Source organism: Sparus aurata, chromosome 8 (assembly GCF_900880675.1).
Source record: "Sparus aurata chromosome 8, fSpaAur1.1, whole genome shotgun sequence".
In the NCBI taxonomy this organism is placed as follows: Eukaryota; Metazoa; Chordata; class Actinopteri; order Spariformes; family Sparidae; genus Sparus; species Sparus aurata.
In genome coordinates this window covers 25,616,420-25,640,943 of record NC_044194.1, presented here as the reverse complement: position 1 = coordinate 25,640,943, position 24,524 = coordinate 25,616,420, and the positions used below count along the sequence as shown (strand labels likewise).

The following is a 24,524-nucleotide window of genomic DNA, read 5'->3' as shown; positions in this document are numbered from 1 at the left end:
AAGAACCCTGCTGATGGAGGAGGCAAAGAAGGCAAAGGGAGAGGGATAGAAACCGAAGAAAAACAAGACTGAATGGATCGTCGTTTACACAATGGAAAACGCTGGTATATCGCAAATAATATAGACCCCTTGCTAGCGCTACTTGAGACTTACTACTAGATCGTTAATTAGCAAAACCTGACAATTTAATAATACAGCTGGGAGTTTTACTTAGCTTTTTTCACAACACTGGCATTGGGATTTCTAGGTCAAATTGGGTTTCTTACACTTGCTTTTAAGTTCGCGATAGCCATTTTGCTAACGCTATCTTTGCAACAGCAAGACCACAGAAACAAGAGGGGGGCGCACAGTGGACAATTTGTCTATTTCCCTTTTAAGTTTAATCTATCGTTCCAGTATGAAATGGCTCCTGCATTAGCGTTTTCCAGTTGGCAACCATTTCCGTTTCAAACTAACAACGGCGGCATTGTAATTTGATTGGTCCAAAGTCTGTGTGGGCAGACACCCGGAGTCACTTGAGTTGATAACAAAAAGGGTTATTGGGTTATTAAAAATAATTGATTAAAAATAAACATAAAGAATAGTAGTGTATTTGTGTATTTGCTTTAGATTAAATTGTTTTTGACCCTATTATTTTGCACTGAAATTAATTCATTTAAATGAATTAATTAATAAACACACTCGAATCTGTCGGCTCTGGCAGCGTTTTGCATCACATGCATCTACGCAACATCATAGCCCATGCATGGTCTGGGTTTATCTAGGGGATGTGGCCGTTGCGGGCGGGTGCGCCTGCAGTTATAAAACGATTATTAGACTATAACATTGAAATATGCCAATTCTGATATGTTCATATACTTAAAACGGACAGAGCAACCTAACGCAGACAAGTTAGCTTACCGTTTGTAGGTGATATGCCATGTTTGTAGTCGAGCTGTGATATACAAACTGTTGTTTGCAAACTTTGCATTTGACTTTTTTTCCATTTTCTATTTTTATAAAATGCTGCCACACTGCTGATGTCTTTGACATGGCAGAATAGGAATGACTGTAAATGAAATGCTTAAAAATAAATAAATACTTAATAAACCACCGGACCTAGGCCTTCTAGTACGTTCTTCAATCTGTTTATCTGTCGTGGGTTGGGCTAATCCAAAATACTGAAAAAAAAGGAGGGCTGAAGACACAGTGTTAACTGTGAAACAGGGATGCTCTGAAAACACTCCCATTAGCACTTGGTACTTCTTCCTGATGAAGTCAAATGCCATATGCAGGACACACAGCACTGGGATGGAGAGGACCCGCTGCGTGCTTATGCACTGCTATAGCAGCATGTAATTAACATGCCAAAAATCGACCAATCAGAATTTTGGTCGAGCGAGAACGTATCGACCAATAAATCGACCAGTCGACGAGGAGACTACAGCCCCTCTGTGTACCAAATGTTTAATAATATAAATGGATCAATGCCTTGGATCACTATCATTACATGTTGTGTGCTTTACACCTTTAGGCCTATCAATGTCTGTAGGAGGATAACGGGCGTCTTGCTAGGACACACGCTTTTAGCTTTCTTAAATGTCAGTGAAATTCTGCCATTGAAAATGCCTACCCAGAGGCAGTCAGGAAATGCTTTTATCCTCTTTTGAAAAATAAAAAAAGGAATTCAAGCTTCAGCTTTAAGGTTGCAAGGTTGTGAATGAAGATGACCTTCAAAGCTGTTGTCCTGCATTGATGTCACCATGCTGCCATGGCTCAAATACAAGAACCTCAAATCTTTAAAAAATAAACATGTGGAAAAAGAGAAAGCAGTGCAGCAGGAGCTACATAACTGACAGCATATCTACTGTAAAACTAATTCAGGAGCAGATTATTATTCCTTTTCAAAGTGCAAAACTGATGCTGACTTGTTTAGTATTTCTTTTATATGAAGCACAACTTCAAAAACTTCAAATGAATTGAGGAGAAAACTCGAGCAGAATCCCTGCTAGTTGATCTGAGGATCTACGCAGGAGACAGTGTGGTGTACTGAAGCAAAGACTTCACATACTATGAATAGCTTTCTCTGTGCATAGAGCTGTGGTAGGTAGCCTAGGTCTGAGGAAAAGAAGAGGCACCCTAGGTGGGGATTATGTTTGCTGAATTCAAACAAAATGTCAACTCATAAAACCCAGCTACATTGGATTTAATGAATAATAACAGGAAGGAACACATCTCCTGAACATTCAGTGCTTGCCTTTTTCTTTAACTCTCCTTCTATGTTGGACTCCTTCCACTCATCTTTTAATCCCTCTCTCTATCTTTCTCTGCTTGAGTTCTGCTAACAAGTCAGGAGACTTACTTCTGGTCGGCAGGAGGTTGTGTCCTTAAAAAAGACAACTCCAGATTTCTCGAAAGGAAGGGATTTTTTTAAAGTTCCATCAAAAAACTTAAAAAACTACTTAGTTGAATAATTTATACAACGAAAGCTTGAAAGTTGCCACTGATACAAACCCAGTGCAGACATGCACTTGCAAACACACTCACAATATGATGGTGGTCAGCTGAGAGGTCGTGGATGATTCATGGGCAGGTTGGAACCGGTCAGGGGGAGGGAAGTGCAGAGGATTTATACTGGGAGCTTAGCACCTTCAAACACTTGTTTTTTAAAAGCTCCATTTCTCCACGCCGTTAAACGGATCTCTTCCCAGTGAGAAATGAGAACATTAACTGGGACATGGACATGGTGCACTCTGCACGGCCGTGCCGAGCCCTCTGAGCTGTAACATTTCACATCTGAGCTGCGCTCTTTACAAGCTCCCCTGACACCCCAATGCATCATGGGAGGGCTGTAGGGGAGGTTTGGTTGGGGCAAAGCGTTATGTGTCTCAAAACCTGACAACAGCCGAGGCCGTTTCCATTAAAAACAACACACCTCATTGATACACCTACACCTGAAGGCACAGGGAGGGTCTTTCTTCCAGGACCCGATTACATTTTTTGTCTTCTCACCTGCAGATGTGGAAAGGAAGGATGTAGAGGGGAAGAAAACAGCCATAGTAGCAGCTTTCGACAAATTCTTCACGATGGCAAAGTGTGTGAGTTATTGTAGGCTGTTTTCTTTTTTACATTTTTTTTGTACATTTTATTTTAAAGCATGACTGGCAGGTACTCGTTTAGTCTAGCTTTTCTTAATGCCTTAAGGAGTTGCTGACTAAACAAACCATCACTGAACCGCAACATGTCTACTCCCACTCCTGCTTACAGATTCCCTTATCATTCTGTTGCACCCATATCGCCAAGTGCCACTGATGTGTTATACATGTCACATACATCCTTTGAACACACACGCACGCTTACATGCAGGCACACACAAACAAACACAGACTTTGCTTTATAAGTTTTACCTTTTGCAGTCAAAGACAGAAATATCTTTTTATATGAGAAAGCTAAAGGTCACACTGAGTCGAATTCATCTTTGAGTGGGTGAAAAAAGCACATCAAACATGAAGGTGGGGGAATGTGTGGGGGCTGCTGATGCAGGTGGTGGTTGACTTGTTTCCATTAAAGGTTGTTTTTGTGACTGTGCAGTGATGTCTTCCAAGGACGTGAGTGGCAACTCCATCTGTCAAACAGTCCTTTCTTTAGCCATGATTACAAGTCTGATTATTACATTAAAGATATTATTATTACTTGGCTGGTAGAGCAAAGGTTGAGTTCTAATCCTGTTTGACTATACATTTACAAAAACCTTTACTGAAAATGGAACCAGGCCTATCCAAAACAGATTCAGATTAGAGACAGGTCTTCAGAGCAAGTTCATCCTGTTTTTATTGGCATTATTAATCACATTTTTTTGTTTTCTGACCCTCCTCCTGTTGCAATTTGCTCTCTGCATTGTTTGCCTGAAAAGCAATCTTAAAACCCTCCCCCATGTTTACTCTGACGTCTTAATACATGCATGCAATAGAAATACTTTTTTCAACCAGTGTTTCACATTAAAAGCATTCTGATGATTCACAGGACATAATTCCATTCTTTTCTGTTATAGCAGGATGTGCTGAGTGTTATTGACAGCGGCTTCAAACTGATTGGAAGAACACTGAAACGCAAAGTAGAAGCAATTAAAATTAGGAGAGTGAAAACTATTTTTGCCTCACCATGTGAGTCTGACATGATTGTTGTTGTAGTGGTCTTAATCCTAACTACAAATTGGAAGTAATGGAAATTAATTAGTGAATTAAAAAATATTTCTTTAAAAAAATAGAAACTCAGAGCTGCAGATTGATGAATATGACATGACCATGTTGTTTTACTGCTGGAGATTATTGTTCTGAATTCGGCATGTGAACTGAGTATAAACAGCCCAACAATTATGTAATCCGCCACACGGCTATCATTTGAGTGCTGGCTTTTATTTGATAATCCATAAAAAGTGCAATTATAGATTCTTTTCACTTTAGTGTGATATTCTGATAGTCATTTATACAACAGATTGATCATTACTAGCGCATTTTTTACTGAAAGTGCATCACAGGGCTCACTACATGCCCCAATTAATCATCTAATTCAGGGCTGCCCAACGTAAGGCTTGATTTAGTCCACCAGATCTTCAGTGAATAGAAGTGTAAACATTATCTTTAAAAATATTCTGACATAGAAATGCTTGTCTACCTCAGAAACCAGCAGAAACAGACAGCTTTTTAACTTTCTGTCCCCCTTAGTGCTTCCCTCTGGAATTACTATTCACCCCACTGTCGCAAAGACAGCATTAGCAACACGGCTTTCTGAAGTAAAAAACTACTAATGCTCAGATACCACTGGGCATGTCTGCGTAACATTGTAGACAATGCCCTTGGTTCCACCAAGCGTGCCATGGCACATTTCAGAAGCTGTTTGGCGGAGAACATGTGCCGAGTCTATTTTTGACAGAAGCTGCAGAGAGTAGACCGAGCCTGGCAGAAAGTCGGACACAGCAACAGCATAAGCACAGATCAACCCCTCAATTTCTAAAATAAAACAACCTGGATCGTACAGGGATCTACAGCACAACCAAGACAGAAATAATAACAATAAACACAACCATATAACTATGTAAACTACTCATCCGCGGTAAAAGCAAAAATATCCAGGAAATGTTACAAATAAACACATTCTGAGCAAGTTATCGATATCATGTGGGCATGAGGTGAACATCTGAGCTGTCCCAGTGTGCTGTGCTGTGTGGGGGATGGGACACAACAGATACGTGCCCAGTGGAATCAAGGTGCAAGAATAACTTACAACCAGGGAAAATAAAGCCTCTTCCTATTTGCAAAGGCAAAGGTGCTTTTGTGCCATGATTTGAACTTCATGTTACTGCAAATAATTTTGCCCAATGGCAGCCCTATATAGGAAACCAATCTATAAGTGAATGGTGTCATTTTTCTACAGCCATCACACTGTGCATTCAGAAGCCTATTGACTTCAAGAGGATACTGTATGTTAAAGCAGTTCTTCTATATCCTAGTACCATTGTGCACCTTAACAATACAATACAATAGGCCTTATACCTAGGGCAAACCATTATGGCTCAGTTTTGACCCCAAAAGGGGGAAAACTTGGGCAACTCTGACTCACTGAGTAGTCAGAGCCCCTCATCTACCAAGAGACCTTGGTTCAAAATTGCTATCTGGAGGCATCTACCGTCTTCTCCTGCGTCCTTGAAGAAATGCAATCAACCCTTAGCTTATGTGACACTGAACTCTGACTCTCTTGGAGGGGTTTACATACAAGTGACAAGGGGATTCAAACTAAAATGCACCATTCAAATGGGGTAGTAAGGAAAAGAAAATCTATGTTTTCTCACCAGCGGATGTGTGAACTCAGGGGCATGGTCGTTCTTGTCTGTGATGGTGATGGTAGCCGTGGCTGTTCCTGTTAGGCCCACCTCACTTCCTGCCATGTCCTTGGCCACAATCTCTAACTCATATGTCGTGGTTGGCAGCGTCTGGAAAATAACAGTGACGCAGAGTTACAGAAATACAAATGTGTACATAAAACGTAAACATATACATCCAGGGAAGATAAAAGAAAGAGTAAATAAAGGTTGTAATGCGAGAAACAAGAAGAACAATAGAGGAAGGACTTCCCAAGGAGAAAACATGTGAACAGAAAAAAACTCTCATGAACTCAAAGGCAGCGCAAGTACAATCACATGGAAGAAAAATTCAAGGTCATACAGTATCTTGTGCATCAGGAGGGAATCATACATACACACATGCACTAAAGCTCAGACCTGAAGTCAGTCCTACAGTCAAACACTCTTGGTGATTAGCAAAATTGTTAAATATTTGAGGATCTATTTGAGGCAAATCATGGAAAGATCATTATTAGATGAACGAATACCATGCAAGTGATTAGATTAATCCACCTAAAGCAAAAGCTAACACTTATCGCCTCGTCTTACATTAATGTAAGACCCTTTAGCAAAGCTTGAAAGCTCTTATAACAGTCCACCAGAGGATTGAGTCTACCATCAATATGACTGGGTAACGGCTGAAAGAAATCCTCACAGTGTAAATATGCAGCCCCACGCTCACATACCAGTGTTAAAAGCTCTGGTAAACACTGGACACCTCTCTAGGGAAAGGTTGGGATTCTACATTTTGAAATTCATTCATGTATGAAGAGATAGGGTGGTAAAAAATGGGGAAGAAAGGGTCCCTAAAGCTATGCAGTACGGGATCAAAGAATAAGCATACTAGGTTGGGTTTATACTTATCCATTTTCGAAATCCCTAAGCGCTCAGAGCTGGTTTTTACACACATCTTTCACAATACTTTGGGGGCATCCGAGATCAAGGTTTCAAGGCTCTGCCTGAAAAGACAAACTATTTTCCTCTACATAATCTGTGGTATCAGAGCGATCACTCCGGAGTTTATACATTTCATGGCCTTTGCCATGCTTTAAGAGTCTTCTTGTAATAATTTTTTTAAGTTGGAGATACAAAAAAATGTGTTAAGAACTCAAAAAAATAAATTTTAACCCATGTCATTCGTGCTTACAACAGAAGTGAAGACTGGATGATTCTACATTCCTACACGGACCAGCGAGGAGGTTCTGTTCTTGTTTACAAAAGCATTGCCAAAGCGCAAACCTCCAAATTAGATATGTAATTCATTTACTGGCCTGCCAGCATTTGTAATCCATACAACAATTGGAGAAACACAGCTCCATATACAGCGAGAGGATGGCATTCATAATGATCACAGCAGCAATAATCATTTGTTGCCATAATTCATGCGTAATAGAAATGTTGACTGTGGCGTATAAATAACAGGAGGTGGGGGCTGCTTAAGCCAACATTTATTTATCTGCTGCAGTGTTTGCTCCCAACTGGGGGTGTTAACTGTCACATGCTTAATAAACTTCATCCATCTGTCTCAGTGAGCAATGCTACTGCAGCTCTCTCCTGCATTGTAGATTCACCTCCGAGTGCGTGTAAACTCCTCTAATCGACCCCTGGTACAAAACACAGAGGAGCGAGGGATGCGCATGAACAGTGACATACACACACACACACACACACACACACACACACAAATAATGATAATTTAAAACAATTACAAAACCACAGACCAAATAAGAAATCATCCAGAAATGGTATTTTATGGAACGGAGAATCATAGGAGTTCCTTTATTTTTCCCTTTCAAGACAGGGTTTTCATTAGGCCCCCTTTTAACGCAGCAATTAAAATGCCTATAGGAGGACATTTATGGGCCTGCTGATGGCCACTAATTCACCTCTCCAGCTGAGGCTGTTTTACGTGGCAGTTACATTAGACGACTGTTCAGTATTCTTATAAAAGTGCTTTGTTAGCCACTGAAAGGTTGATTTCCATTTCAGGTCAGTTTCACAGCATTGCACTGTTAGATTCAAGCAGTAACACCAACAGTAAAATAGTACCAGTGATGTATTAATTGTGATTTCATGGTTATTTTTCATTTTATGCCTTCATTCGTGCCATCTCACAGCTGGCGATGATAAAAGCTAGTAATTAATTTGAATCCTAAAATCGCATTTATTTTGCTGTTTAGTGCCCCAACCCACCAGTCTGTTTGCATCATTTACTCTTCTTCATTATGCCCCTGATCTTAACATTTGTGGACAACCTGATTATTGTTAATGATATTTATTACTGACAAAAAGCTGTGACCCAATATCCCCTCATGATGTACACAAATCCTCTGCTCTGAGCTGCAGCTGTCAGTGTATGTTTTTACTTTTACCTGTTCTCATCAGTGCTCTAATCAATCTAATTTGAGGCAAGCAGAGGGAGATCAAACGATCAATGGCCAGACACCTTGAGGCTTGTTTAAATGATCACATCAGCGAGAGCTTCGACACGGCGAAATGCTATTAGCTAAAATGACATATTGAGGTCAGCAGTAAAAAAGAGGGAGGTCAGGGTCAAAGTCTTTAGTGTACCGACCCAGTTTTCTTTTTATGCACACTGTGCTCAATAATGGACCTTTCAATGTAAAATTGGCGATGTCAATCCATCATTTACATGGAACACAGCATGTTAAGTCCCATTTATCAAAGGGGACCTTCATATATTTTTTTTCCATAAGTGTATTATGGAAGTTCTTGTGCATGTAAAAGGTCCTGAAAGTTAACAAGGTCGAAGTCTGCACCAACAGAAGCTCCTCTCTCCCACAGAAAACAAAGGTCTCGAAAGGTCTTGTTAGTAGTCCCACCTAATTCTGTGATTTGTGTCATGCCATTTCATGTCACGAAGTTTCCTTAATTAATGCAAAGCAGCGAGTTTGGCACTTAACCATTACTTAAGCACACTGTACTGTTGTTGTGAGTGGTGCTGGGTCAGGAGTGTGTGAGCTGACCAATCAGCGGAGACTGGGTAATTAGGAGGGGGAGGGCTAAAACAGAGCGTTTCAGACAGAGGGGGAATACAGCGCTGCAGCACTGAACAGTATGAGAAAACTGATGTGTTTTGTTGAGCATTAAAGCATGTAGACCTATTCTCATAGTAACCCAAATTAAAATCATGAACTTGATGATCAGCATTATACGTCTCCTTTAATAGAACAATAATGTACTCAGAGCAGGAAAACAATCTGAGTGCGTTAAACTTTTGTCTCTATTTACAGGTGACTTTATATACCAGCACAGAGGTGATAGCTGCCTCACGCTGTAAACTTCTGCCATTCATGCAGTTGCCCCACAGGAGACTGTGAAAAGAGCGAGACAATAAACAGGTGCTACCATCAATAGTTTGTCTCACATAGTGGGTGACAGGGGTGTCCCTCACAACCAGCTCCTGCTCGATCAAACATTGTGCAGGCAGATGGTGCTCCGTGGACCTGTGAGTTTATTAAACCCATGCACACAATCACACATGAAAAACACACGTGCTGAGTAAAAACCCACACACCTGCACACAGACGTACACTCTTGCCCTCCAGCTGGAGAAGAGAAGGGCTCTGGGATACCAGCAGTCTCAGTGGTGTCTAAACACATTGAGCGTGGCCTCCTCTGGCGACTGACAACGTCTTAATGAGTATTTCTGGAGTCTCAACTCAATTATAAACTCCCTGGCAGTACCTGGCCAGGAAAAGATGTTCAAATTCACTCTGGGTGAGAGTTACAGCCCAGGGGGAATTTGTCCTTCAAGTTTTCTCAAAACTTCTACTGGCAGGCACAGTGTTGACGGAGATGCTCCTCTCAGTCGACAACGCCATTTTTTAGATCCTTGTTAAACTGGCCAGAAACACTAGACTGAACTTTAGTGAGCTGCAATTTTGTTAGCATCGAAAGTAACAGCAAATGTTTGTCGTTTCTCCTGCAGGCCTAAATAGATTACATCAAATATATGGTGGCATGCTTATAAGCATCTACAGCATTGGTTTTCAACCTGCAGTAACACTCTATCTTTACGTATCTTACGTATTTAGTTAAATAAAAAGCTGATCACATTCCCCTAAACCTTAGCCTGACTGACTTGAAATTGGACACACAATTCCTTCTCAATGTGCACTACAAAAATGCCCCTTGGAACATAGAAGTCTGCCATGGAATTGTTCAGAATCTTTTGAAAAACAGTAATATCTAGAGACTTTTTGGATTTTGGCCACATTCACACCAAAATGGATTCACAGCACTGTGGGACTGAGATGCATAGTTTTATTGTGAATGGGCAAGATAGGTCAAAAGATGTCCACTATCAACCACAAACTTTTCAATGACCAGGGCTTACCCCCGATTTCCACTGGATACGTCTCCGCTGCGTTGCGTCTCCGCCACGCCAGCGGAGCAGATACGTTTCACTTTAGTCAATGTGTCAATCCCCACCAGGTCCGCTGCGCTGCGTATCAGCTCCGTCCCAGCTCCGGCAGTCCGGAGCCCTCCGGCAAAAATACGCAGGACTCCTATATCTGCCGGATGCCGGAGCACGACGCAGCAATTCAGCTGAATTTAGCACCGAGCAGACAGGAAGTCAGGCGCTAAAATAACAGACAGCATCCGGTTACCTTTCAAAATGAAACACTCCGTGTTGACACCAGCACACAAATCTCAAAAAACAGACAAACACAAGCTCTTCTGCTGATCCCTCGGTCGGGAACACTTCGTGTTATTGTTCTTAATAACACAGACCTGTAACTGCGGTCGTGAGTGATTATGTGATTATCGGGGAACTCCTCTGCCTCGTGAGCCAGCTGTCTACCGTACTGCGCCGCAGCGGACTCAAACCGCAACCGGTGGGGATTGCCGGACGGCGGAGCAAAACCGGATCGGAGCTGCAACGCAGCGGACACGTATCCAGTGGAAATTGGGGGTTAGAAGGAAAATGGCTATAATTCATCAGTGGTTTGTCCAATCATCATAAATCAATGAAAATTAGTATCTCCATTAAGGTAAAATGTGATCTTAGGGGAACTCCAGCACTATCAGGAAAGCTCTGAAGAACAGCCCTGCCCAATGCACAGAGGAAGTTTTTTTGTAAAAAAACAAACAAAAATAGATTAAAAAAAAATTAACTGGGATGGAAGTTAGAGTGATTGAAAGTTGATCAGACTGAATGACGAGCTAATGAGGTTGAGAGTACCAACTGGTACAACAAGCCTCGTTTCAGAGACATCTGATCGGAGAATTCTGACTGACACATTCTGCCTAGAAAAGGATTTTATCCAAGCCCGAGAGAGAGCTGATCTGAGGCACAAAGGAGAGAGAAAGGAGGGGATGAGAGTAAGAGAGGCAGGAATGGAGAGGGATAAGTGAGGAAAAGGAAAAGAACAGGCTGAGAGAGAAAGAGAGCAGCCTGACATCTGAGACACCACATTAACTCTCTGAATAGGTGTGATGTTATAATCAAATTGACAGTGGGATCTTTGTTCTCTTCTGGCCCTTCACTAGAGCCCACTCTCAGCACCAAACCACTGGCTATTCTTCAGGCCTCTTTTCAAATGCTTAGAGAAATGATGACAGACATGAAAATACTTGGAAATCCATCCAGTAGTGATGTGAAAAAATCACTTCACATATAATTTTTCTACAAGAGCAACATTATTCCTCTCACCTGTATACCTTCATCTGCTTCATCCTTTTACTTCTTGTCCTCTTTTCTTCCAGTACAAAGCTCTTTAAAAAAAAAAAATTAAAAAAAAATGCACCCACATTCTTTTGTCCTCGTCATTTTGATGTATCATTATGTTCTGGGAGGCCTTCAAAACAGTCTGTTCACTCTTTAATCAAGTTATATGTTCTGCTCTTTATTCTTGATAGACATTTGAGGGTAGCAAAACAAATACATGTAAAAGTATGAGCTTCTGGGATGACAGGGTCACAGCGCCTTTAGAAACCTGTTGTTTCCTCTGCCGTTTTTCATCCATCATTGTCAGAGTCCATACTAATTTAATCTATATCCCTTTGATGTGTGGGAACTGTTATATCTAATATTTATGAAGCGTTGGGACTAAACAGGCCTGCTCCGTGCTTTGAGTATCACTAACAGGACAGCTGCATGATTTCTCAAGATCCGCAGCCCTTGTTCCTTTGCAATGTCTGCACAATTGGCATATGACAATGTCCATATTGAAAGATCATAATGGACATTGACATTCTTGATTTGAGGTAATGTTGCCCTTGGGTGAGTTCCTCATTGGCACACCACCGTGGTCACCACTGTCATGGCTTCCCACTCTCGCTCTGACCCACTGATCTCACCCAGCCAAGAAAAGAGTCAATCCAACTGAGTAAAAATATGTCGACATGAAGCAGCTTTACTTCGTCCGTGGGGGGGTTGCTCATTAGGTAATGGCATGCTGCCTGCAGCTAGCTATGAGCTCAGTGGGGTACAGGCCAGGTTGTAAGAGGAAGTCAGCGAGGTGCACATCAACTGGTAAAGTACTAGTTTATAACAATAAAACTCATTTTCACTTCACAAATGTCAAGTATTGTACATGAGCATTAAAAAAGATCAGGTACTCATGTAAGGATTTAATGTCATTAAGGTTAATTTCTAGTTTAGTGACTGTTTCTATTCACCTTCTATTCAACTTTTAAGCCACTTCTGTAATGAGATTCCAAACTCTCTTTCTCCGACACATTTTAGCTCCAATTCACCTCACAGGTCGCTGGCAGCCTCCTGCACTCCACCTCTATAGACATATGATTAATCACTTTGACAGTAGTTAATTACAGTAAGATGGCAGCCACGTGAGGCCTTTATCTGGGCCACTGCAACCTACACAAGTGATCTCTTTCTTTCATCAGCCGCTTAAGCGTGGTTCGCAGTCACCCAGAGGAGAGTGTAAGAGACATATGGGGGTGGTCGTGGGAGGGTGACACATTGATAACTGTGTTTTATTTTAAGTTGTTTTTTTGTTTTTACATTTCCTTTCTTGCGTACAATTTTAAACATGGATATTGATAGCTCTGGCATTGTGCTTAATCAAAACACCTCCATAAGCCGAGTTATCCAAAATAAAAAAGAGACGGTAACACTATATTAGGGTACACACGTTTGATATTGGATATGGCTTATTGAACGAAAGGGGACTGATGGGCCTTGGCGGAGGTATGCGCTCTACTGAGAGCCATTCTTGTTCACGATGAAATGACAAGCATTCATCTCCCAGTAAGAGAACCTGCCATATGTACACCTGGACATTTTTTTGCAGTCTGTATCTCTCAATATATCAAATTAATATTACATTCTACATTTTTGTCATTACATTCTTAACTGGTTGTCCCCAATTTATATTTGGAAAAAAAAAAAAAGAAATTCAGCATCAGCATGTACGAAAGAGGCCATTTCTATCACGTCAAATGTGTCAACATGTAACTGTGTACTTAAATCTTAATTAGTCCAGCATAGATGTCCTGAGGCCCAGTTCCCATCACAGACAGCCACAGATCAGGTGTGAGCCCCCACCAGTCACAAAATGGCATTAAGCTTAGAGAAGTTTTTAAATAATAATAATTAGATATAATGCCATAGATATAATGATCTTTCATCACTAGTAGTTCATCTTTTCTTTTCCATGTGCATAACCCGGTCTCTACTTTTTTGTCTCTCTTCAACAGGCTGCACTGGTGAGCGTGACTAGTTACATAACACTGCTCGGAAATGGCAGAGGTGGGTTTGAAATATGGTATCTTGTGTTTATTATCGAACTTACCAGCATTAACGCAACAGACACTTGTTGCTCTCTGGCAGCTCAGTGTCAGCAAGGTTCTCTTTCTCTGTACTGACTTCATATGCCTGCTGGACTGTGCGCATTTAATTCATCTGTAAATAGTCGCGGTTAGCACTATTTAAAGGCCATTAAACTGCTGTAGCTTCAGCCATTATCCTGCTTTAAGTGGAGTCATATGGAGACAGACCTGGGAACGGCTGAACACTTCCCTTTTAATGAAATGTTAACCAAGGCATTTCCCCCCAATAACCTCATAATTACTGCTTATTGAAAGTAAAGACGTTGTGGCACATGAATCTTAATATACATTATTTAGCACAGGCTTTACTATATAACGTGCAAGTACTCCAACTGACAGCAAGTCTTCAAACTGAACTCAGAGAAATATAACATGGAAAAATTCATGCAAGCACATTTATCATTCTTCAGTGTTTCATGTGCAGGACAGGAGGAGCATGATGTAAAAAGATGTCGACTGTGAAGTGCCCAAAGGTCCGTGTCCACACCTTTCATTAAAAAATCATTTTCAGTGTGTGATGATTAATATATTTCTATTCACATCCCTTAAAGTTTTTCAAACGGTCTACATTTATTTTCACTGTCTTGATATCTGTTTTCCTGTTACTGATGTTTTTTTCAATGATCTGCATCACACCTAGTGAAGCGGCCTCAAGCATTCTCCAGACCACGATGCTGCAGTTTGCTTTAAAAGGTTAAACATTGTTAGTCAATTATCATGTTTGGTATTGGGATATACATAGGCAAGACTACACCTGTCATATTTTCAGTGTAATAAACGCACAGACTAACATGCTTGGCATACAGATCTCACGACGAGACCATTCACTTACATCACACAGGTAGAACTCACAGGCTATTATCTTGACTTCAGCCTCCATCATTTATAACAAGCCTCACTGCATACAAATGAGAGAACAGCTAATCGACCATAAGAATGAACCTGGCTGATCCAGCTTTGACACTAAACACAGTGATACAGCATTACATCACTGCTGCTTCTCTCTCTTTTGTTTTTCATACAACTAGAGATATAACATCTCTCCAACCTATGAAACTGATTAATGCAAGCGGTTACCCATGACTGCTGGTTTCCACTATTAGTATCACAATCTTTTATGGATGTTTTTTTATTTTCTATATGCAAATGGGTACAGACACCCCAAGGAGCAAGAGAGGGAATTTTCTTTTTCTGGTGATCTATTTCTGGATCTGTTTTCTCTCCTGTGTTTATGACTTGAAAATTGGTGAAAAAACGGTTTTGCCAGTACAACCTTAAAAAAAAAAGAAAGAAAAAAAAAATTCACTTAGAAAGATTATTAAATAATAATAAATAACACAGGAGAAAAAACAATGTAGATCAGGCTGACAAAATGGATGACCAGAAAAAAAAAAAAAAAAAAAATCCTCACCTGCTCCTCAGGCCTTCCATAAATGTACAGTAGTTACAGACAAATTCATAACAGAAATCTGAACATTGAATGAAGTCAGGTTCAAAATTCTCATTTAATTCTGTTGATTTATTAGAATCACAGGTTTTTTTTGCCATCTTTTGCCAGAAATAAAATTGATATAGAAAGAGCCCCTCCGTAAGAACCTTCAGAATATATGAAACTAAAAAGTTGGAGAATCTTAGTGCTTAAATATGCATACATTTGCATAAAATATCCGGAACAGAAATCTGAACCGAAAAACTGAAATGTGTTGTTTTTGGACATTTTCTATCCACTAACTGAAAACAACGATGTTATACAAGCAAAATAGCCCAAAATTTCAAAGTTGACCAATGCCTGGAAAAAACGGTGTTAGGCTCAACTGTCTCCACTCAAAAAGTTTTGGCCCTTCAGAAAGAAAAAAAGAAAAAGTGTGGCACCCCTTTACTAGCATTTTTAAATTGAAATAACTTTGGATTGATAAAACATATATATTTACAAGCTAAAAACAAATACATTCCTGTATTTAGTTTTACAGAGAGAAACTGTAAGAAAAGTAGTTGAAGCCTGGAGCTGCTTTTGGACGTTGATGGTTGACAGTATGAGGATTCCATTATATCGACATCTGTTACATAAGAAAAGGCACATAAAGAAAGGAGGAGTCCCGGTGTTATCATTATCACCTACAGTGATTGAAAAGTGCTACAATAATAGCTTTTGTTCATAAAAAGTTACTGTGTGGAAGATTAAATATGTAAATGGCCGAGATCCAAAATGACTAAAACATAATTTCATAGATTTGACGGAAGTGCAATTTCTAATATTCATTCAGGAAGCGAGCCCAAGGCTTAAAGACACAAGTTAATCATCTTAAATGCCTATAAAATTTTGTTGAGCAGCGCTGTAAAACTAGCAACAGCTACAAATCCTCCCGGCCTTTATCTCCTGCGGCTCCTGATAGTGATACTGTTGGATTCATCTGATCGAGCCACGGTCCACAAATCAGTGTGGTGACACAAACAGGCAGGTTGGGACTGCTGCTAAATCCATCATGCTAATCACAAAGAAGGTGAGACTATGCTAGTATTAATATTTCAATACATATTAATTCTGAATATTTGAAACTGTTTCAATACTAATTGTCTGCTGTATGTGCTTTCTTATTCTCTTCTCTCCGACAAGGAGTTGACACACAAACAACCAACCAAACACACACACACCGCTGCGGTGCCCACATAACCTCACCTATGCCACCTTCTCTCACTCCATCACAGTACGCAGTAATAGCTCATTAAAAATGGCAAGTGCAGAGCCTCTGCCACTGGAATTGGTTGACCAAAAAAAATGCAAGAGTGCTGCTTGGAAATACTCATTTGAGGCAAATATGCAGGGAAAGGCGAATGACACAAGCATGCCAATATGCCAGTGGTGCTACTGCTAAATATAGCAAAACACTTGACGAGCTGACACACAACAACATTTGCTGATTAGTGTGTTGTCAGTCCAACAATCATTGGTAATTCTCAAAGCTAAGCTAATCCCCGTCACAGCTATCAGCTTTGAGCAATCTCCATGATATGACCTTTTTTACACAAAGAAAGAAAAGGACTAAGGGCGCACTTACACCAGGCAATTCACACCGTGTCCAAGCACGTTTGGCTCCCAAAGTCCAGTTATTTGGACTTGTATGAGCGATCAAGCTTGGTACAAGTCCTTGATCCTGGCACGGTTGAAAGAGTGTTGCTTCAGCACGGTATGGTTGCTCATGCACGAGTACAAGCACAAGTGCGCACCCTGGCCATGAAGTATAATCTCACATGTTATGCCGCCTTGCATAATCAAGATATCCAGTAATGTAAGAGGGCTGTCTATGACTAAAATACCATCGAAAAATCCAGCAAAGTTAGTCATGCTCTCTGTGTTATTCTCAATTGTGCAGCAACCGTGCTATGACGGGATGAGCTATGTACAAGAGGTTGCTCTTGCCCCTTTGCGGCTTGAGCAATGTGAGTGCAGGGCAGCGGAGGACTGGGTAGAAGGGAAAATCGTGAATCAGCACGGTACCGAACAAATGGGCCAAGAGTGAGAGTGCCCTTAATGATAACATCAGCCAATTAACAAGAAGGCCCAAATAGTTAATAATGTGTAGTAGAAAGTGTTTTCATAAAAAAGTTCATAAAGCGTCTTTGAAGTCTTAGGCAATTGTTTTTTTGTTAGGGAGAGCGGGGACTTTCTCTACATTGTGCTTATACACACTTATGTATCGTGACAACGCCAGACTACACTGCTGCTATCTGCTTTCAGTCACAGTCACACTAACTAATCTCATTGTCAGGCACTATCAGAAAAAAACAGTGGTTTAAAAGCATCTACTTGGCTGACATTCGTCCTTCTGCTCCGACAGAGACTCACTGTCCTGTCTAATTGACTTGAGGTGTCATGCAGTGTTTCCAGCACACCTGGGCATGTCTGGTTCACAGCCTTGGATTTCTTTTTGCAACAAGCAACCTTGCTCCCTGGGCCATGTCTTTCAATAAAAATCAGTAGCTCAGAAAAAATAATTGTGGCCAGGGGACTCTCTCCGTAGACATACGTGACCGTTCGTGAGACACTGAGCGTCAGCTTTAGCCCGTTGTTAGTTCTAACTCCTGCACAGATTGTACAAATGCCTGTCTTGCAGCCCACTTCTTTTTCTGGTGCTGCTCTTAAGCGCTGGCTACTCAGGTACAGGCTGAAATACTTCTGTCATACACTCCAAAGAGATGTGGTTATCCATTATCTTGTTCTATGAAGTATCAGAGGAAGCAGTCACTTTTTGCCTCCATTAAATCACTCAAAGTCTTTACCTGAGGAAGTGAAGCCCACTTTTTTTAAAATGACCTCCTTGAACACATGTGAGTAGGAGGTTTGAAAACACAAAAAAAGTGCCCCACTTTCTGCTTCTAGTTTGAAAATAACACCTTGACGATGAGGGTGATTTGGCTCAACAACTGGCTCAGACTCCTCACTCTGCAGTCACAAGATATATAGAGATGGTCTTTTTTAATGCATGCAACTAGATGTAATGAGAGGTTTAGATTTTTGAATTGGTGAAGCATCTCTTCAATATATGGGGCCAGTGAGGATAAATGATCAGAGATGGATGCAATGAAGATGAACTATCCGAGAGTCTCTGTGCATTTCATTTATGTGATAATTCCTAACTTTCTCAACTGCCAACAAGCAGTAGGGGTATAAACACATTGTTCCATTTGGAGAAAAAAATATCAAGCAAGTCTGTCTTTTTCTTTGAAAAGCTACACTGAGTGCAATTTATGCAAATTGTAGAAGCCCTCATTTTGACTGGCTGACTATTTTTGTGAGTTGTTTATTCTTCAGAGCTAAACGAAAGGGAAGATTGAATCCCAAAAGGAACGGCTGAGATTGTAATGTAAGACATCTTCAAATGCAGGATTTTAGGAGCTAAAGTTTGGCAAAAAAAAATAAAAGTCATCCTTTAAACTAGTGCCTTCAGGGTACAGAATGGTTTACATTTCTGATTTTTGTTTATTGAGTTGGTTGGTGATTGGAGTTACCTTTTAAACATAGATTAGCGGAGCTGCTGCCGATCTTGGTAGAATCCGTTTTGTCTGAAATTGTTTACTGAAAGAATTTAAATCAAATTCTCTTGTCGTTTCATTTAATCAAAGCCCAGTTTTGAGGCACTTTCCTCCAGTGAGTTATGCTGCATAATCTAGTTTGCATACGGCCACAACACGCAGCATCGCACACAAAATGAAAAAGCTATTTAATGAGCCATTGTGACAGGATTACAGCGTGTCTGCCGTACTTACACGACACAAGATCTATGTGCACGGTAAATACTGGTTTGGAAGTATGGGCTTGACAAGCACGAGTGTCAGGCTACCATGATTCCAGCTCTTCTCTACAGAGACCAAAATGAATAGTTCAAATGATTCTGCTGGAGAGAAACCATACCAAACAGAGAGCAATTCAACATGCATTCATGTGAGACAAGTCCCAATTTTCCCCCACGGCTGATGCTCAAAGGACTGTCAAGTGGGCTCTGTAGTCCCATATTTCTCTCTTTCTACTTTGATTTCATATCTTTTGTGCACACACTTCTGACTTAAGCCTGTGTGACCACAATTGCAGGGATTTTTTACATTCATTATTTTGCCAGTTTTTTCTTTTTTGACGTTGTTTTTCGTTTATTCTGTAGACATACGTGATTGGATTTCTTTTTGACTTCTTTGAGGCACGCATTGGGCGGGATGTTGGAAATACTCAAAGATTATGACCCATCCTGTTTCAGCCATAACATCAAAACCAGTTCATATAGATCTTGCAACATGCAATTAACTGTGCCAATAGTATAGTTAAGTCGCCATCTCCTCCCACCCAACTGGCAGCTCTGGAAACGCTGACATGTTAATCCCACATGCAGGGCACGCCTCTAGGCAGGGTGAAATTTGATCTCATTAGTATTCTGCAACATACCGTAAATGCTGTACAATATACTTCAAACTTGTCAGAGTATTCTCCTGCCTGAGGCTAAATGTATGCTGGGATGGTCTCCAGTCCCTCGAGACCCCGACAAGGACAAAGTGAGTATAGAGGATAGATGGATGGATAATGGATGGATGGTTTCAGGAATGTAAAAGAGCACATGAGAAATCATCCAAAAACATATGGCACAGTGCCATGTGTTTTCCTACACCGAGAATAAAACCTGTGTAGATGGAATAGCTAACGGGTGATTGGCAGTTTTTCCACCATTTTGCAGATCAGCTTTGCACTAGGGATGTTAAGCATAGCTACTATCTGTTTCACTCTTTATTTATACATATTGAGCTTCTGAACAATATATAAATACAATCACATTGCCTCAGTGTGCTTTACAAACTCCACAGTGAACAACATCATCTGTCCTTAGACCCTCGATTCAAGTGGGGAATAACTTGCCAAGTGAGGAACCTGAACCTCTTGGCACATGCCCTTTCTGATTCAAATGTACTTTAGGGATAGTTATCCCTCACAATAAGCATATAAATATCACTGCTGGTTTGACTTTTTATTATTACGTAGATCTGTAATTAATGTGTAACATAAAGTGAAACTAGATGTGTGACAGGTGTCATAGGTCTAATGATTCCCCTATTTTTATGCGTATGCAACAGCAGTTTATCTATTTTTGTATATATTGAGTTTTTGTTAAATAAAGGTCAACTCAATAAAAATATGAATGAAAATAATTGAGATGCCAGCAGAGGGACAGACATGAGGTCAGATGGCTGAGGTCTCTTTCATTCAGATTGACCAGCAACCCCATTTTAATGCATGCCTCTGTGTTGGTCTGATATAAGAGAATATTTAGTACACACATACTGACTACAATAAAACTTTTATGCTGGATAAATTAGACTGATCATTGTTTGGTGTGACTGATGCATCAAAATGAAACATTAAAAAAGCACATCTGCCTTCTCTGCCCCCCTTTCTTTCTTTACTTTTACTGTGTGCATATTGATTGGAGGGGCTTGCATTGGAACGCTGACCATATCTATCCTGCCTCATCAGGCCAATTAGTAGCAGGATGATAAGCTGCTGCAGCACCGCTGTCCCTAAGCTCTCTCTGATGAATGTGGGGCTAATTGGGGTCAAGGTTGGGTTTAAGGCTGCGGTGAGTTGAAGCAGAAAGCATAGGCCGGGGCTAATCTAATCAGGTGCACCGTCAGACCACAGTCTAATCGTGTCATTTAGTAAGCAGTTAGATGTATATTGGGGACTGAAATAGTCCCCTATTACCACACACCCACACTAAAAGCGGAACATACATTTTGTGTGTGTGTGCATGCAGCAGTGTATGAGTGTCGCTGCATGTGCATGTGAGTGTGAGAGTGTTTAAGTTAAGTGCAATCATCATCCTCTGCCTGCCACCCTCAGAGCTATCAAAGGCCCATCTGGGAAGCAAGCGCGCACACGTGTGCGTGCATGTGTGTGTGCACACCACAGCCACCACAGATCCTCCAGTGAAGAGCCCAGGTGTTCCTGTTAAAGTGTTAATTAGATTAGTGCAGATCAAACGGGGGTGGCATTCGCTAGGGGAGTAGAGGTGGCGGGGCCATCCCGCTGGGGCACCCGTTCCAAATACTGCTCCTCATCCACCAATTAGGATGAATTAATCTTTCACTGGACTTATTTGATTGGTTCTCCAGGTCTGCATGTCCACCCACTAAGGGGTTTAAGCAGGTGTCTGTGGAAGAGTGGAGTGGGTGGGATACAAGTCTGAACATACATAAACTTATGGTTTTATAGTTAGATTAATGCATATATATACAAAGTGTGCTTTCCATTATATAACAAAGCTAAATTATTATACTAAGTCTATTTCACTTTATTTGCTCTGGTAATAAAATGTCAAGTCTTTTGAAATGTAACTAAAATAAAAAGACATGCAGGATTCAGAGATGACTCAGGGCAATGATTGAAATCTTATGAACTTAACAAAACCATTGCCTTGGGTATTATTTCACTTTTTAGAGCTCTTAAAGGAAATAACAATCACTCTATGCTATCGAATGTAGCTAAAAGAAGATTCTCAAAAAACTTGTTACGTTGTTCACACTCTGCCAGTATCATTACTGGTCCACATGTGATGGAAAGAATTGTTAGGAAGAAATGTGGCCATTGCCTCTTAAGTTTTGTTTATCTGATAAACCTAACAGACATTCTTTCAAATGCCTCACAAGTTTTAGCCAACTAACTTTTATTTTCAGAAAAAGGCTGGGTTTCTGTTTTATTTTTGCCCACACAGCAAACAACTGCAGAGTAAACTTTCATGATTTATTGCTGATCATATTTCCCCTTACTTTGTGCTGCTTTGAAAAAAAGAAATATTGTTTGTACTATGACAAAAATCTATGTTCACATTTCTATTTGATCAATTTGCTTTTTATGTTTACTAGATTACATCTAAACATTACATTACATTCCAAATTCATTAACAGAAAGCAGCTTTTTTGGAGCTGGCTGCTCGTATCAGACTTTTTTTTTAATATCCAAATGTACTAGAAAAAAAGCTGCTAAACCATATAACCTTTGCAAGCTTTGCAAGATAATATAATATCTTTTTCAATTGATTTCAATTTATTTTTATATTTCTTTTCTAGAGTCTTTGGTGAAATACATTAAGTTGCTTTGATATTTAAACATGGTCATAACTACAGCCAGTATTACTTTGGCGTAAACAAATGGATGTTGGAAGCAGACAACTGTCCAAGTAATCTTTACATGCCAAATACACTATGTGGTAAGTGGAATGTTTTCTACCCACTCATGTGGTGCCCCTGCACACTTTTTTACTGCATTGAGTAAAGACCTTCTAGCCTTTTCTCTAAAATGAAGCTGGTAGGTAAAAAAGTTTATTCCAAATAATAAGATTTATAAAGAAACTCTAGAAATATGACCCTGGGTGAACAACAAAAACAAAAAAAAAAACTGACAAAAATAAGAAACAAAATTGAATTATGAAGCCCACACAAAGCCTGAAAGTCACAAAGAGAACTAACAAAGTCATTAATCTCAACTTCTCTGCTGTATCTGTACAAAATAATCAGTACTTATTGCCCTCCTTGTCAACATTGTATGAAAACAAATCACGTGTATTATTATGGAGCCAGAACGGTGACTTTAAAATTTAGCATCCGAAAAAAAAAAATTGGCATTGAAAACAAAACTAGTACTGAAAAGGAAACATTGTCATTGAAACATTTGTATTGAAAACAGTTGTATTGGCACCGAAACAAGTATTGGCACTGAAAAAAGACACTAATTAAAATAATTAAGATCCGAAAATCTTATCATTATTTTATTTTATTGGGATTCTTTTGTATTTTTCAATGACAATCTTCAGATTTTTTCTTCATGTCACTTTTTTTTCAGTGACAGATTTTTTTACAATGTCAGTTTTTTTTTCAGTGTCACTGATTTTCAGTTTCAACTTTCTGTCACTGTTTTGGCGTCGAGAGGGAGGGGCCTGAGGGGAGGGGCAAGTAGAGCGTGGTTTGCATATCATTTGAGAAGATGATGGCAGCAGCCTGCGGGAAGGCGGGGCTGGACAGTCCAGCCATAATACCGTTGTAGGATCCGTGTGCCGGCCGTCTCTGGGCAACACAGAGTCCATCCACCTCGTGGACTTTTCTTCAAGCTCTCTCCTGATGTGTCTCTGTGTATCTGGTTCTGTCCCAGATACACAGAGACCTTCCTTCTGTGTGGTAGTAGTACTGGGGCGCCGAGCACGGAGCATTAGCCACAGTTAGCACAACAGTAGAAAAGCCTGTTGTTCCGAGCCGGGGCTGCAGCGCCGACAGCAGCGCGCTGGTCTGCTCCCCGAGCTCTGTGCCACCATACCGCTACCAGAGACCGGAGACCTCTCTATATGCGTATGGAGTGTGGTAGTAGTACGGAGCTAACGAGCATTAGCCCCAGCTGTGTTGCTCCGAGCCGGGGCTGCCTTGCCGATAGCAGCGCTCCGGTCTGCTCCCCGAGCTCTGTGCCACCGTACCGCTGCACACGCATACAGAGACCGGACAATAAAGGAGAGTGCTGGGAGAAAAGTCAGTCAGTTATGAAAACATGTGTCTGTTACTTGATTACAGCCGTCTGTTGTACTTTACTATGAACCACAGTAGCACAATCACAGCTGACTTTCCCCGCATACTGACTTGTTGAGTTTATTCGCTTTGACTCAAAGGAGTCATTGTAGGAATAGTGATATTATTCACATGAACTAGGTTTATAGGGGAGCTCAGGTCTCCGGTCTCCGGTAGCGGTATGGGGGCACAGAGCTCGGGGAGCAGACCAGAGTGCTGCAGTCGGCGCTGCAGCCCCGGCTCGGAACAACACAACAAGCGAGAACAGCCTGCTGTTGTACTGTTGTGCTAACTGTGGCTAATGCTCCGTGCTCGGCGCCCTGGTACTACTACCACACTCCATACGCATATAGAGACCGAAGCTAGGGAGCTCCGGGACAGAACCAGATACACAGAGACTTGGACACATCAGGAGAGAGCTTGAAGAAAAGTCTGCGAGGTAGTTGGACTCTGTGTTGCCCAGAGACGGCCGGCACACGGGCCCTAAAATGGTGTATTGTGGCTGGACCGTCCAGCCCCGCCTTCCCGCAGGCTGCTGCCATTACCTTCTCAAATGATATGCAAACCACGCTATACTTGCCCCTCCCCTCAGGCCCCTCCCTCTCGACGCCAAAACAGCGACAGAAAGTTGAAACTGAAAATCAGTGACACTGAAATAAAACTGGCATGATGAAAAAATCTGAAGATTGTCATTGAAAAATACAAAAGAATCCCAATAAAATAAAATGATAAGATTTTC

At 40.8% G+C, this 24,524-nt stretch overlaps 1 protein-coding gene across 1 annotated transcript in view; it reads right to left on the bottom strand.

Moving 5' to 3' along the window:
- cdh13 (cadherin 13, H-cadherin (heart)) overlaps nt 1-24,524 on the bottom strand; it is a 233,285-nt gene that overhangs the window by 75,187 nt on the left and 133,574 nt on the right. The window contains exon 8 of the mRNA XM_030425730.1: nt 5,828-5,968. Within this exon, the coding sequence (XP_030281590.1) occupies nt 5,828-5,968 (141 nt within the window). The remainder of the gene's footprint in view (nt 1-5,827; nt 5,969-24,524) is intronic.